This window comes from Neofelis nebulosa, chromosome 15, assembly GCF_028018385.1.
Source record: "Neofelis nebulosa isolate mNeoNeb1 chromosome 15, mNeoNeb1.pri, whole genome shotgun sequence".
NCBI classification, from domain to species: domain Eukaryota; kingdom Metazoa; phylum Chordata; class Mammalia; order Carnivora; family Felidae; genus Neofelis; species Neofelis nebulosa.
Genome location: NC_080796.1, coordinates 28733110 through 28748058, shown reverse-complemented (window position 1 = coordinate 28748058; position 14949 = coordinate 28733110). Strand labels below are relative to the sequence as shown.

Here is a 14949-nt window from a genome sequence, read left to right as displayed (position 1 = left end):
AAAGAAAAAAGAGAGACAAATCAAGAAACAGACTCTTAACTGCAGAGAACAAACTGATTGTTTCCAGAGGGGAGGTGGGTGAGTGGGGGGAATGGGTTAAATAGGTCATGAGGATTAAGAAGGGCACTTGTTGTGATGAGCACCGGGTGATGTATGTAAGTGATGAATCGCTAAATTCTATACCTGAAACTAATATTGCATTGTATATTAACTAGCTGGAATTCAAATTAAAATTAGAGGAAAAAATAAAAATAAATAAACCTTCGAAAGAAGTAAGAAGAACATCACCCAACCTAACAATGCCCAGAGTATTAGTAACAGAGCACATATGTTTTTCCTTAATCCAGTGGATGGCAAGTGGACCACTTGGGCCAGTTGGAGTGCCTGTACTGTGTCCTGTGGAGGAGGTGCCAGACAGAGAACAAGGGAGTGCTCTGATCCTGTCCCACAGCATGGAGGGAGCAGATGTGAAGGGAGTGATGTCCAGAGCGATTTTTGCAATAATGACCCTTGTCCAAGTGAGTGTTGGAAATAGTGAGTCAACATTATACTTTCTTAAAGGTTTATTATGGCCTCGGGGCGCCTGGGTGGCTCAGTCGGTTAGGCATCCGACTTCGGCTCGGGTCACAATCTCACGGTCCGTGAGTTCGAGCCCTGCGTCGGGCTCTGTGCTGACAGCTCAGAGCCTGGAGCCTGCTTTGGATTCTGTGTCTCCCTCTCTCTCTCTGCTCCTCCCCCATTCATGCTCTGTCTCTCTTTGTCTCAAAAATAAATAAACATTAAAAAAAAAAGGTTTATTATGGCCTCAAGTCCTTAAAGTTATAATATACTGTTACTTGATTCCTCTAACTTTGGTTTAGAATAACAAAGTGTCGTACAGTTGCTATTGTGTCTGTGTAATGCCATAGATGTAATTGATCTATATAGGCAAGGACTGTGTCCCTATTTCATTTGCTCTCTAGGACCAGCTGAAGAGTGCAAGGACAAGGGCACCCTTACACGCCCACTGTTATTGGTGTTGATATCTTTACAGAGGCAAGCAGGTGGCTCTTTGCCTTAATTCAGTCGCCAAGCTAGATTTTAAGACCCTGGTAGCATCTGAATCCACTGTATCTGGATTGTATGGTCTTGACTCATCAACAGCAGAGATCTTGTCTCATTCATATCCTTCAGCTCCTGAAACACTGTAAGACTGGACAGATACATACTAAATGGAATTTCACAGTCACTGGAATGTACACCCAGTTTCTAGTCAACACAACAGCTAAACAATCTGCCTTTGGAAGTTTCCTATTTATAGATTTGTATATTTCTTTTCAGTTCCTGGGGAAAGTCTTACCATACTTTTTGGATGAGTGTCATTGTTTAACACCTCTCTGATGGTTCTCTGTTGCAGCTCATGGTAACTGGAGTCCTTGGAGTGGCTGGGGAATATGCAGCCGGACATGCAACGGAGGACAGATGCGGCGGTACCGCACATGTGATAACCCTCCTCCCTCCAACGGAGGAAGAGCTTGTGGGGGGCCAGACTCCCAGATCCAGAGATGCAACACTGACATGTGTCCTGGTGAGCCCCTCAACTTCTGACCAGTAGAATAAGTAAAGCATTTTATTTGGTGCTTATTGCAGCAGCCCCATAATTTCAGATCTGACAACGAGAGTTGTATAGGCAGGGTTACCCTATGTGTAGATTTTAAAACTGATTGGTTAATATTGACCATTCCATTCTTGTTCACAGTGGATGGAGGTTGGGGAAGCTGGCATAGTTGGGGCCAGTGCTCTGCCTCTTGTGGAGGAGGTGAAAAGACTCGAAAGCGGCTGTGCAACAATCCAGTGCCGTCTAAAGGTGGTCGCCCCTGTCCAGGAGACACTACACAGGTATCCAGATGCAATATGCAAACATGTCCAGGTAAGCAACTAAGTTAGACTTTGGTGGAACCATTGCTTGCTTATTTACAGCCTTTCTGCAGATTAAAAAAAGGATACCACTCTGAGCCTACAAATTATAAAACAGTGCCAACTCTGGGAGGGAGAATTAGGAAAAATGTACATTTTCCCTTCAAGTTGGTCTGCACCAAAGCTTGTGGCTGGATTTTAGCTTCTCCTTGCCCCCTTCCAGGCCCCTCTGTAAAAGAATATGGCCTGCAAAACCATAAATAGTAGTCCTAGGCTTGAAGGACAAAAGAGTTTAGAAGAGTGGGGAAAGCAAGGGCTGAGATTTCAAACTGAAAAGTGAGAGTTGGAAAGAAACTGAATGTTTAACAGAAACACACAATTAGAGGCTATTCTTTCATGGATGGAAATATGGAGAACATGAATCTGGAAAGTCACATAGGGGCCAGTTCAGTTGTAGATAAAAGATAGGGGAAGTTCAATTACAATAACCCAAGTCATACAACATGGCTGGATTTGTAAGTGATGTAAAAATTCAGAAGGAACAAAGCCAGAATTCTAGAACCAATGGACCTTAGAAAGACTTTGCTGGAGTCCCAAGAAATGGTGGATAATATTAAGGTTGCTTGTGTCAGAGGATAGACTTTCTAAAGTCTATAAGAAGATCCAAAAGAACAGTTTCACATTGTTGAAGGGGGAAGATACCACTGAACTTTCCAAAGCTTGAAGGTTGCTTTAGAGATAAAATGTCCCCGGGCGCCTGGGTGACTCAGTCAGTTGAGTGTCTGACTCTTGATTTTGACTCAGGTCATGATCCCAGGGTCATGGGATTGAGCCCCACATTGGACTCCATGCTGAGTGTGGAGCCTGCTTAAGATATTCTCTCTCTCTGTCTCTCAAATAAATTTTAAAAAGGAAAGAAAATGTCCTTGAAAATCAAGAAGGCTCATTTGGCAGAGTGAGAAAGAGGAGTTACATGAGGAGGTTTATAGGATCTAGACAAGCTAAAAGGACAAGTGTTTATTGGTCAACTGTTCAACATGTCTTCTCAACATATCAACTTATTACCAAGGATGTTGAGGCTCTAGCATGTAGGCATGGTGATAGTTCTAGCTTTAACTGGGGCATTTTGTAGCTCCTGAGCCTTGTTACAACTCACAGTCAAGGGGTATTATTCATCTAAGGGGTAGTATTCCATCTTGGATACAAGGGCCCCAGTAGCAGAAGTCCAAATTAAGCAGACAAATTGGATTACAGACTCTGGCAGAGAGTTCCAAAGATCCCAATTAGGTACCCAGAACTGAATGTCTGTTGGTGCTGGGACTCAAGCTCCTCTGGAGACTAGAGAACCAAGGTCAAAATGGTCAAACGACCCAGGTTAAATGGCCCAGAGAACTAAGTGAATGAGTAATCCTTCTACCCGTCTCTCCTCCTGCTTAGGACTAAAGATAAGAACCAAAAAGTCCTACTATGTCCTTATCTGCTTTCCTGCACCATCTTACACCAAGGTTTCCATGAATTCTCCCATCGCTCTCTGTCCTTTGCTCCTTCTGGTTTCTCAGATATGGCAAGCCACCACCTCTCAAAAGGGTGACACATGGTATTTCCTCTACCCAGAAGGCCCTTGTCCTGCCTTCTCTGGTTTAGTTAAGACCTAAACTTTCCTCAGACTCCACTATGTTTTTACTTTCTTCTCAGACTTCCCTAGGCAGTAGATACTTACACATTAGTACATTTCAATTTTTACATTTATTTGTGAAATTCTAATTAATGTCTCTCTCCTTTCAGATATAAGGTCTATGAAGGTAGGCCTGGGTCTTTTTTTTTTTTTTTCTTTCTTATTATTGTATCTTCAACACTTGATGAACAAGTAAATGTAGTCCAGAACATGAAGGCTGAACCAACATGAAAAAAGTGTATTCTCTCATGAATAATCAAAGTAATACAAATTAAATTGGTGAAATACTATATTTACTGATTTTTCTGACATTGAATACAATTGTACTTCTCCCTGGTATATAATATATAATGGTATCTGAAACAGTGAGTTTTTAAAAAATACATTAGAGTAAGTGGCTCAGTGGGTTAAGTATCCAACTCTTGATTTCACTCAGGTCATGGTCTCACAGTTTATGGGATCAAGTCCCACATTGGGCTCTATGCTGACAGTGCAGAGCCTGCTTGAGATTCTCTCTCCGTTCCCTTTCTCTCTCATCAAATAATGAATATTTATGAATTTCACTATCAGCTTCTTCCCATTGTGTTTCCTTCTCTTGCCAAAGCGAGCAGTTCATTTAAAAAGCATTCATTAACCACCTATTCTAGTGTCAGTAACTAATAATTTTGTTGAACAATTGGAAGAAGGCATAAACTTACCATAGAGATGCTTTTTAAAACATATGTGATTGGGGGAAAAAACGTATGATTGTTTTCAACCAAATTGTGTACGTATGAATTTTGTAATACTGTTAAGTAAAATACCCGTCTCAAATTTTTCTCAAGTTAACTATTTTCCTGTATAGGAAAATATAACTGTTTTATTTAATTGGTAAGCTTTCCGTCTGAAACCCAAAACTGAACAATACCTGTTAGATACGCCACACCTGTGTCGACAGTGACCTGTAACAAGCTCAGGAGCTGTTTTGAAGTGATCCTTTCTTTCCTTCTGTGTTCTCACAAATGAGGCAGTAGATAAAAGAACATGAGTTTTGATGCCAAGCACATCTGTGTTCAGATCTTCATTCTACTATTTACGTCTCTGACCTTTATTTTCTAGTCGGCCAACTATGACCATTCAAAATGACTTTATAGGATTTCTGACAGGATTAAAAGAGTTAACACTTATGAAGTGCTTAGTATAGTGCATGACAGGCTCGATAAACTCTCCTTATTATCATCATTTTATTACGATCAACAGACACGTTCTTTATTTTGGCTTTGGGACTGGGTGCTGATTGTATTCTTTGGATTGTGAAATAGTGCCATGATATACACAGATTGGAAGCACCCTAGATTTATGTGGGATGATGAGTGTTACATGAAAGTAGAATGTTCTGAAAGCTTATTTATTTCACTCTTAAATTCAGATGTCATATGATATTTTAAATGTTTGTGAGAAGATTTGTAGCATCTTTGAATACTGGCCTTCTTTTCTCCCATGTAACGTTGATGAAATTCTTTCCTTCTCCAAGAATGTTTTTTCTTTCCCCAATAGGTGGGCCCCAGCGAGCCAGAGGAAGTGTTATTGGAAATATTAATGATGTTGAATTTGGAATTGCTTTCCTTAACGCCACAGTAACAGATAATCCTACCTCTGATACTAGAGTAATACATGCCAAAATTACCAATGTACCTCGCAGTCTTGGTAAGTCTCTTTGCTAATAAAAGTTGCCAATAGCCTCTTTCTTTAAAATTCATATATTATTCTTCATCTTCTGATTTCTGCTTGAAATTTCTAGAGGATGCTACTATTAAATGATCTGTATGATAGCGCTTAGCTCGATGGTAAACTCTTAAAGACATGTGAGATACTGATACTTATTTTGTTGTTATTCGAGATTATTTAGGATTCATCCTTACGAATAACCGGCTCTGTAAATATTTCTCTCTGTTACCTTATTTATCCTTTTTTCTTTAGGTCCAGCAATGAGAAAAATAGTTTCTATTCTAAATCCCATTTATTGGACAACAGCCAAGGAGATAGGAGAAGCAGTCAATGGCTTCACCCTCACCAATGCAGTCTTCAAGAGAGAAACCCAGGTGGAATTTGCAACTGGTTAGTGCCAACTAAACTTAATATTTAAGTCTAATATTTAACTATAAAAAACAGGATTGCCTAAAAGTTGCTGGTTAAGAAAAATACACTTATATATTCCCCTAGAGAATAATTTTAAAGTTTTTGATGCAGTCTTATCATAAATGATATAAAAGCAATTTCATATTTCCCTGTAAACTTTTACTGACATGGCTCTGTAAGAGGCCATATGTTTTCAGACAATATCGTGCTTTTTTTATACCCCAAAAGTGTTTTCTCATCGTTTCTCTATTTTTTATCTTTAAATCCTCAGAGAGGGTTTTAAAGGCCAAACCAGAGCAGGAAAATGAGTCCTTGCTGTTAAATAAAGACTTTTGTCTATGAACCTGAGATTCAATCAGGACACCTTACAGAGATCTTTTTATAAAAAAGACGGAAGTAAAAATAAGCAAAGCTAAGGGTTTTTCTCTTTACCCTTAGTCTTAATGAATATGTATTAGCTATTCATGGCCCTTTCCAAGTGCATACAGATTTTTATAGACCTCCATTACAAATCTTTTCAAAGGTGAACAGCCGCAGTGGCAGTGCTCTTTAAGGAAGAAAGACTGAGGAAGGGGCTTTATGCAGCCCAGAAGCCCATGAGGGTTTTTCATGGCCATCCACTTACTAAGATGCCCCTCTGCTGTTTCTTGAAGCATCGTAAAAAACAAAGCCCTATGTGGTTATTGCCAATCTACCTGGTGAAGCTGTCTGTCCCTTCTCTTAGACCATCCATTTTTGTAGAATTGCCTTGCTATTGCTTGTGAGTTTAAAGCATGGAATCCTTTGCATAATCATACACCTCGTTTTTGCCACAGAAAAAGAAATTTTAGAACATACCATTCAATTACCCTAAATCTTTAATTCGGGGACTGAGTGCTAATTTAATCTTTTATTGCCTTTGTTTATGAAGTTTGAACTAAAATAACATAGCTGAACTGACACTTAAGGTAAGTCTGCTGTGTGCTTACACAAACCATATATTTTTTGCTGTTAAAATGAATGAATTGTAATTCCCAGGAGAAATCTTGCGGATGACTCATATTGCCCGGGGTTTGGATTCTGATGGTGCTTTGCTCCTAGATATTTTTGTGAGCGGTTATGTCCTGCAGCTTCAGTCACCTGCTGAAGTCACTGTAAAGGTAAAAATGTCAGGATAACCTCTCTTCACTGTTTATTGGAGTAATGGTAAGATTAGGAATCAAAGATCTATAGAAAAAAAAAAAAAACATGGATACCATGTGTAGTTTCCCTTGTTTGCTATAGGGAATAAATATCTAAACCACTAAGGTTAAAAATGGCTAGTTTGTCTTTGTATAAAAATCTTTAGGAATAAGTCTTTACACAGTCTTACTGGTTTCCTGAACATGACTGTACAAGTAGTATTTTATTTAGAGCTACAGTTGACCCTTGAACAACATGGGGGTATATAGGGTGCCAACTCCCTAGACAGTCAAAAATCACGTATGACTTTTGACTCTAAAAACTTAACTACTAATAGCCTACTGTTGACTAGAAGCCTCACCCATATCATAACCAGTCAATTACACATATTTTTTGTGTTATATGTATTATATACTGTATTCTTACAATAAAGTAAGCTAGAGAACAGAAAATGTTATTAAATTGCAAGGAAGAGAAAATACACTTATAGTACCGTACTGCATTTATTTTTAAAAGATCATATAAATTGACCCATGCAGCTCAAATCATGCTGTTCAAGCTATATTTTTAGCCTCTTAGCCTTTATTTTTCTAATTGTGCATCTCCTAATACCCTCAAGAAAAAAAAATCTGATCATCAAATCTATACTGTCTTCCTTAGGATTACACAGAGGACTACATTCAGACAGGTCCTGGGCAGCTGTATGCCTACTCAACCCGGCTGTTCACCATTGATGGCATCAGCGTCCCATATACGTGGAACCACACTGTTTTCTATGATGAGGCACAGGGAAGAATGCCTTTCTTGGTAGAAACACTTCACGCTTCCTCTGTAGAATCTGACTACAACCAATTAGAAGAGACACTGGGTTTTAAAATCCATGCTTCAATTTCCAAAGGTACCTTGGTCAAAGATCATTTTTCCATCCAGTCCTTTCTAAAAGAATAAAATGGGGGCAACTGGCTGGCTCCGTAGGTATAGCCTGCAGCTCTTGATCTTGGGGTTGTGAGTTTGAGCCCCACGTTGGGTATAGAGATTACTTTTTAAAAATCTTAGGAAAAAAATGTATTTAATAACTTAAAAAAGGGTAAAAGAATTGCATCAGTGCCATTCACAATAAAGATATTGGGGCACAGACCAAACCTAGTGATAGAAGATTTTCATGTATGTCGTCTATGTTTTGTGGTAGGTAAAGCCATTTTAAAGCCAATCCCACTGGAGTTCTAATTTGGATTACTAATCTGCAGAAAGGTTTAAAAATATATCCTCTGGCAGAATGAGGTTTTCTTTGGGTGCTCCAGGCCATTGTTCTTATTCTGACTCTTGTATTTGTCAAGGAATTTTTTTAATTGCTGAAACAATGTAAAAGTGTATGTTGACCTACCATAGCCAAAGTGGAATGAGCCCAAATGTCCATAAACTGATGAATGGATATAGAATATGTGGTATGATACAGACACACACACACACACAGATACATACATACACACACACAATGGAATATTACTTGGGGATTAAAAAGAATGAAATCTTGCCATTTGCAACAATGTGGATAGAACTAGAATGTATTATGCGAAGCAAAATCAGTCAGAAAAAGACAAATATCATATGATCTTAGATGTGGAATTTAAGAAACAAAACAGATGAACACAGGAGAAGGGAAGCAAAAATAAGATAAAAACAGAGAGGGAGACAAACCATAAGAGAATCTTAAATACAGAGAACAAACTGAGGGTTGCTGGTGGGGTGTTGGGTGAGGGGACGTGCTAAATAGGTGATGGTCATTAAGGAGGACACTTGTTGGGATGAGCACTGGGTGTTGTGTGTAAGTGATGAATCAGTAAATTCTATTCCTGAAATCATTATTACACCATATGTTAACTAACTTGGATTTAAATTTTTTTAAAAAGTGTATGTCAACCTAAACTAATAAAAAAAAGTTTCCATATTTTAAAAGCAGTTTTAAAAATTGTGCAGCAATAATCAGGATTCCAACTGTCATTTCTTATTCCTGGACATTATAATGTTTCAACTGCTTTTCATTTTCTAAGCATAATTCTACAACCCTTGATCTCAGTGGTCTCGCTATGCTGTGTAGTTCTTTGATGTGTCTTTACCCTGAGATCCCTGTTTGGTTATAAGAGACACCCAAACAATCAGCATTCTGTGTTCCATGAAGCTTTGATGCTAAGAGATAACTTGCATGTGGTTTTATTATGGACACTAAGTGTTTGAATGGCTTTAACTTTGAACTTTAGGCTCCTATGAGTACACTTAATATAATTCATATTGGCCTTCGCTATGTACTGGCTTTCTTAAGTAGATCCAATTAGATTTTAAGTAGCATCATTTTGTCTTATCATGCTCCAGACACTAAAAATTCATTTTTGCAATTTACTCTTGCTTTCACCACTTGTGTATATGACTATTTTCTTCATTAACAGCTATCAGAACTGTCATTGAATTTGAGATCATAGTAATCTAGGCGAACATGTTCACATTTTTTGAGATAATCATAGATTCATAAGCCTTATAGCAAGTGGAGCTCCACACCACCCACATGTCGCCATCACCGCCTCATTTTACTATGGTTGTGCATGTTCAGGTCACAGAGACAAAAGGAAAGAGCCATTGGAATGAAGATTTCTGTTTCTTTTCCTCAATGCCCACTTTTCAAGTCTAATCTCTGTTTTTTACTTTTTCCAGTACTTAGTATAATTAAAAGAAGACAACTTGATGTAAGACTTTCGTTAAAAATGAACTTACACCATCCAGGACAAAGGGAATTAAAATGATTTTTTAAAGTCGTGTACATTTGTTGCCCAATCATGTAAATTCTCTAAGCCTGAACTGCTTGAAGGTCTTTGTGGTATCTATAACATTGTAGTTGGGGGATCTGGATTCCACAATTGGAGAAGACACACTATAGGACATTTATAACCCCTTACTATTCTTAGCTACTCTGAGTCTATGAATTACATCTGGTATCTGTGCACATTTGTTGAGGTTCCTGTGAAATACAAGAATTATGTGCTTGCAATTTCTTTATAAGTGACCACCAGGGGGCAAGCTTGCATTCTTGGTTGCTTAACCACCAAGTTCTTTCTCTTCTATATTGGGTCTAGACAAGAGCTCTAGCTACAATGCAGTTAGAATTACCTAGAGAGCTTCATGAAAGTTCAGATCTCAAGGCACAGAGACTTTGGCTTAGCTAGTCTAAGGTAGGGCCTGGAAGTCTGTATTTTTAACGCAGCATTAAATGATTCTAATGTATCTGGTCTGCACATCAGTATTTGGAAACTGCTGGTCAAGTCAACTCACAAATATAAATCAATACATTTTAAAAAATTGTTATATCTTTAAAATAAAAAGTTTGTTTTTAAAATATAATTATAAAATATATTTATATTTTACAAATTCATTAGCAAAAGGCATCAGAAAAAATAAAGGAAAGATCAGTTTAACTACAAGTAAATTTTTAAACACTTCTTCATGGGAGAAAAAAACAAAATTGAGAAGGTGAAATATATATCAAGAAAGAATATTTGCATTGTGTATTATAGATAACTATGATTAATCTTATACAAGGCTCTTAAAAATCAGTAAGAAGGGGTGCCTGGCTGACTCAATGGGTAGAGCATGCGACTCTTGATCTCAGGGTCGTGAGTTCAAGCCCCATGTGGGCATAGAGCTGCCTTAAAAAAATAAATAAAAATAGCAGCGCCTGGGTGGCTCAGTCAGTTAAGTGTCCAACTCTTGGTTTTGGCTCAGGTCGTGATCTCACAGTTTCGTGAGTTTGAGCCCCATGCCAGGTTCTACACTGGCAGCATGGAGACTGCTTGGGATTCTCTCTTCCTCTCTCTCTGCCCCTTCCCCACTTGTGCTGTCTCTGTCTCTCTCAAAAAAAAAATGATAAACCTTTAAAAAATTTTTAAAAATTAAAATTAAAAAAAATTAAAAGCATCGTTAAAAATTCAATTAAAAGAAAGCAACACCCCAACAAAAAATACATAAAAGCTATGAACAGCAAATTCACAAAGGAAGAAATAATAATGACAAAATGAATGTGAAAAACTGTCTAACCTCACTAATAAAGAAATATAACCTAAAACAATGAGGTACCATTTTCCAATTATCATTGTCAGAGATTTAAAAATATGATAACCACTCAGTATCAGAGAGGTATGGGGAAATGAACACCCTTGTACATACTGCCATCAGTGGTTGTTAATTCATGTGATGTTTCTGGAAAGCAGTATGTATCAGTAACCTTTCAAACATTCAGATCTTTGTAGTTATCTCATTCTGGGGGTCTGCCCTAAGAAAATCACAGAAATGGCCAATAATAAATATCCTGGAAGCAAGAGGTAAATATGTAAATGATGGCACAGCTATATGATAAACTCTCAGTCATTAAAATAATTTTAAAGGAATATTAGCTCATTTATTCAAAATACTTGTTCAGTGCTTTCTGTGTACCACCTACTGTTTTGGGGATTGACAATAAAACAAAGAAGAGTACGCATGGCCTAATAATAATTGAAAAGCAGCATACAATATGATCTAAACCTGGGTTGCCCACACCACAGTGATTATAAGGAAACTTTTATACTGATTGAAAACAGAGACTCCTAGGCTGACTGGGATAGGACCAAGGATCTATATTTTTAATAAGCTCTATTTTATGATCAATAAACTTTGACAATTATTAATCTCTAGAGTGCAAGATCCTGACTTTTTGAAGTGTATACTTATAGAAGAAAAAACATCAAAATGTTGGCAGCAGTTTGTTTCAAGTGACAAATTTACAGGGAAATCTATACTTTTCAAAGTTTCTGTAATTATTATACATTGCAATAACACAAATATTTTGTATTGCCCCCCACTCTGTCTAAAGGAAATCTTAACTAATATAATTCAAAACAGCATACTTTAACTATAACATAAAGAATAAAAAAAAGGAATACTTTGGTAACTCGAAAGGTGTTTTAAGTTTCTTTATGTCAATAATGTTTGAAAAATATTTGCTAAATTGCTTAAACCAGTGAAGGCAGAGTTACTTTCTAAGGAAAGATTCCCTAACTAGCTTATTTGTTCTTGTTACTATGTTTGTTTCTATCATAATATGCCTGTCTCCCCTCGCTTTGACTGCATGGGAAACAATTGGTCACGCATAGGGGACTCTGACCCAGATGCTTTACACTGCAAATGAAAGAGATCTACAAAAGGAGAGGAGTTCTTCATTGGAGTTTCTGGTTGTCACTGGCATAAGTTATTTTTAAGTGGCTTGAAAATAGTGTTCCTGCTTCTAGAACAGGCAGCATAAGTAAAGGCTAGAAGAATAAATAGGACTTTGTCTATGGTTATACCTTATGTACACATTGATTCTGGATCCTTTTGCATGATCACAGAATGGTTTGGCTTCATTTTCTTTTGATTAATGTAAATAAATTTAAACAGAAAATCTATTTCCAATGGATGCTTGCCAATCATCTCTGGACTGTGATTCATTTAGTTCTCAGTTGGGAACAGGAAAAGTCTTCCATTCCTGCTTGTTTTCACCTATTGCATTTGTTGCACAATGTGTTCCATCTTTGGCATATCTTCCCAGGGAAGATTGTGCCGGAAAGAAACAAGGTACTGACATTCTAACAAGCCAATTAATTTTCCTTTTCTCTCTGTGGTAGGAGATCGCAGTAATCAGTGCCCATTTGGGTTTGCCTTAGACTCAGTTGGACCCTTTTGTGCTGGTAAGAACAGGAATAATGAATTTTTGTTTTTATAAAAAATATTAGTAATGGAATCTGTTTAATGGACATTTATTGCCATTTTGCTAGATATGTAATTTTCACAACAGTCTTACAAGTGTTCCATTTTACAAGTGAGGAAATCGAGATGGAAAGAAGTGGGGGTGCCTAAGACCACTCAGCTATCAAGTGTCAGAGCTAGATTGGAATTTAAGGCAGCTGCAAAGCCTGTACTCTTTCAATCTGACCACAATCAAGTGTGTCAGGGATCGTGATCAAGTACAGAGATGAAGTGAGCACGGGAACAAAACACTGGACTCTTGTCATTTGATGGCCATGGATGTGAAACATAATAATAATCCAACTCTAAGCCACCTAACCCTAGAATTGCTCAGAGGATAAGGGCAGGACTGTGGGCCGAGGACTAATGACTAAGCCAGCCCCATATCATCCAAGTGCCAGTACAAGAGAGCCACAGATAACTAAATAGCTAAGGAAACAGCTGGAGGAGCTCAAGTTTGCATACACAGTGCCTTTCTTTCACTGGTAGGCAATTTAATGTAGTATCGTGGTAGATAAGTGGTCTTTAGAAACTATACTGTCCAGGGGCACCTGGGTGGCGCAGTCGGTTAAGCGTCCGATTTCAGCCAGGTCACGATCTCGCGGTCCATGAGTTCGAGCCCCGCGTCAGGCTCTGGGCCGATGGCTCGGAGCCTGGAGCCTGTTTCCGATTCTGTGTCTCCCTCTCTCTCTGCCCCTCCCCCGTTCATGCTCTGTCTTTCTCTGTCCAAAAATAAATTTTAAAACATTGAAAAAAAAAATTAAAAAAAAAAAAATAGACACCACCTTAAAAAAAAAAAAAAAGAAACTATACTGTCCAGGTTCAAATTTCAGCTCTGCCAATAATGACCTGTGTGACCTTGGGCAATTTATTTAACCTCTTTGTTCCTCAATTTTATCCTGCAAAATGAGGATAGTAATAAAAGCATGTCTCCTAGGCATGTTGTGAGGAATGCGTTAAGGTAGGTAAAAAAGCATTTAGATCCCAGGATATGGTCATTATATCTTAGCTATCATCCCTGTTGTTTTAGAATTAATCTAAACATCTTCACTATCAAAGATTATTTGGGGACCCAAAATTAATTTATTTCGTGCTTCTATTCTACGGCACCTAGAGCATTTTCTGTTAGGTTTGATTCAACTCACTGTGCTCTGTAAGCAACTATTTTACAAACTACCTTCATGGACTTTACTAACTTCTAGTAAGTAGGGGGTTTACAGACCAATCGGGCCTTTCTATTCCTTGTTTCAGATGAAGATGAATGTGCGGCCGGGAACCCCTGCTCCCATATCTGCCACAACACCATGGGAACCTATCATTGCTCCTGCTCAAAAGGCCTCACCATAGCTGCCGACGGAAGGACCTGTCAAGGTATTCAAAAAGCTAAGTCTAATAGATACAGCCAAGCAATGGTCACAGAGAGCTCTGACCTAGGAAAAGTGTGGTAGGCCAGTGTTCTTTCCTACTCTTTCCTCCTCCATGTTGGCAATAAACACAGAAGATCTTCTCTCAGGCTGAGAGAGGAACAGACAGAATACTGCTCACACACTGCCTTCATGTGGGGCACTGTACAAGCAGGGAAGCCGGTAGTGACTCACTTAATCCCCACAACACCTTGTGGAGATACTCATTTTACAATGACGAAACTAAGAAATAAGGAAGTTACATAAGGAATTTAAGTAAATTGCACAATCCTAGTAGCACGTTAAGAACGTTGAAAAAAAAAAACTTTGTTTTTCAGTATTGTTGACACACAGTGTTACATTATCTACAGGTATATAACTTAGCGATTTGACAAATTTATACACTGTGCTATGTTCACCACAAGTACAGCTAGCATCTGCCCCAGTGCATCACTATTACAATATCATCGATTGTGTTTCTCATGCTGTGCCTTTTAGTCCCATGACTTATCCCGTAACTGAAAGCCTGTGTCTCCCACTCCCTTCACCCATTTTGCCCATCCCCTCACCCCAGAAAATACTTTTCTATCAGACTCTAAATATACTTCAAAGTTAGAATTGTATAAGAAGCTTATTTATAAATAAAATGTTAAATGATGAAAAGAGAAAAGGATTACTCCCTTTATGTCCAAGGAGATGCCCTTCTAAATGCCAAAGAGACAGAGAGAAAGGGTGTAGGATGGGATAAAAATAACTTTTATGGAAATGTCTGGTGTGGATTGAGTACCTATATACATTATTTCCTTTAATTTTCAAAGCAACACTGAGAGACAGATATTATCCTCATTTTATAAATGAGAAAACTGAAATGTCAGAAAGGAGAAGTAA

General features: G+C 38.1%; 1 protein-coding gene across 3 annotated transcripts in view; it reads left to right on the top strand.

The window, feature by feature from the left end:
* HMCN1 (hemicentin 1) overlaps nt 1-14949 on the top strand; it is a 481286-nt gene that overhangs the window by 442871 nt on the left and 23466 nt on the right. For all 3 annotated transcript variants that reach the window (XM_058700608.1, XM_058700606.1, XM_058700609.1), the window contains 9 exons: nt 348-518; nt 1397-1567; nt 1739-1909; nt 5108-5257; nt 5531-5668; nt 6707-6828; nt 7511-7748; nt 12538-12600; nt 13910-14029. In XM_058700608.1, the coding sequence (XP_058556591.1) occupies nt 348-518; nt 1397-1567; nt 1739-1909; nt 5108-5257; nt 5531-5668; nt 6707-6828; nt 7511-7748; nt 12538-12600; nt 13910-14029 (1344 nt within the window). The remainder of the gene's footprint in view (nt 1-347; nt 519-1396; nt 1568-1738; nt 1910-5107; nt 5258-5530; nt 5669-6706; nt 6829-7510; nt 7749-12537; nt 12601-13909; nt 14030-14949) is intronic.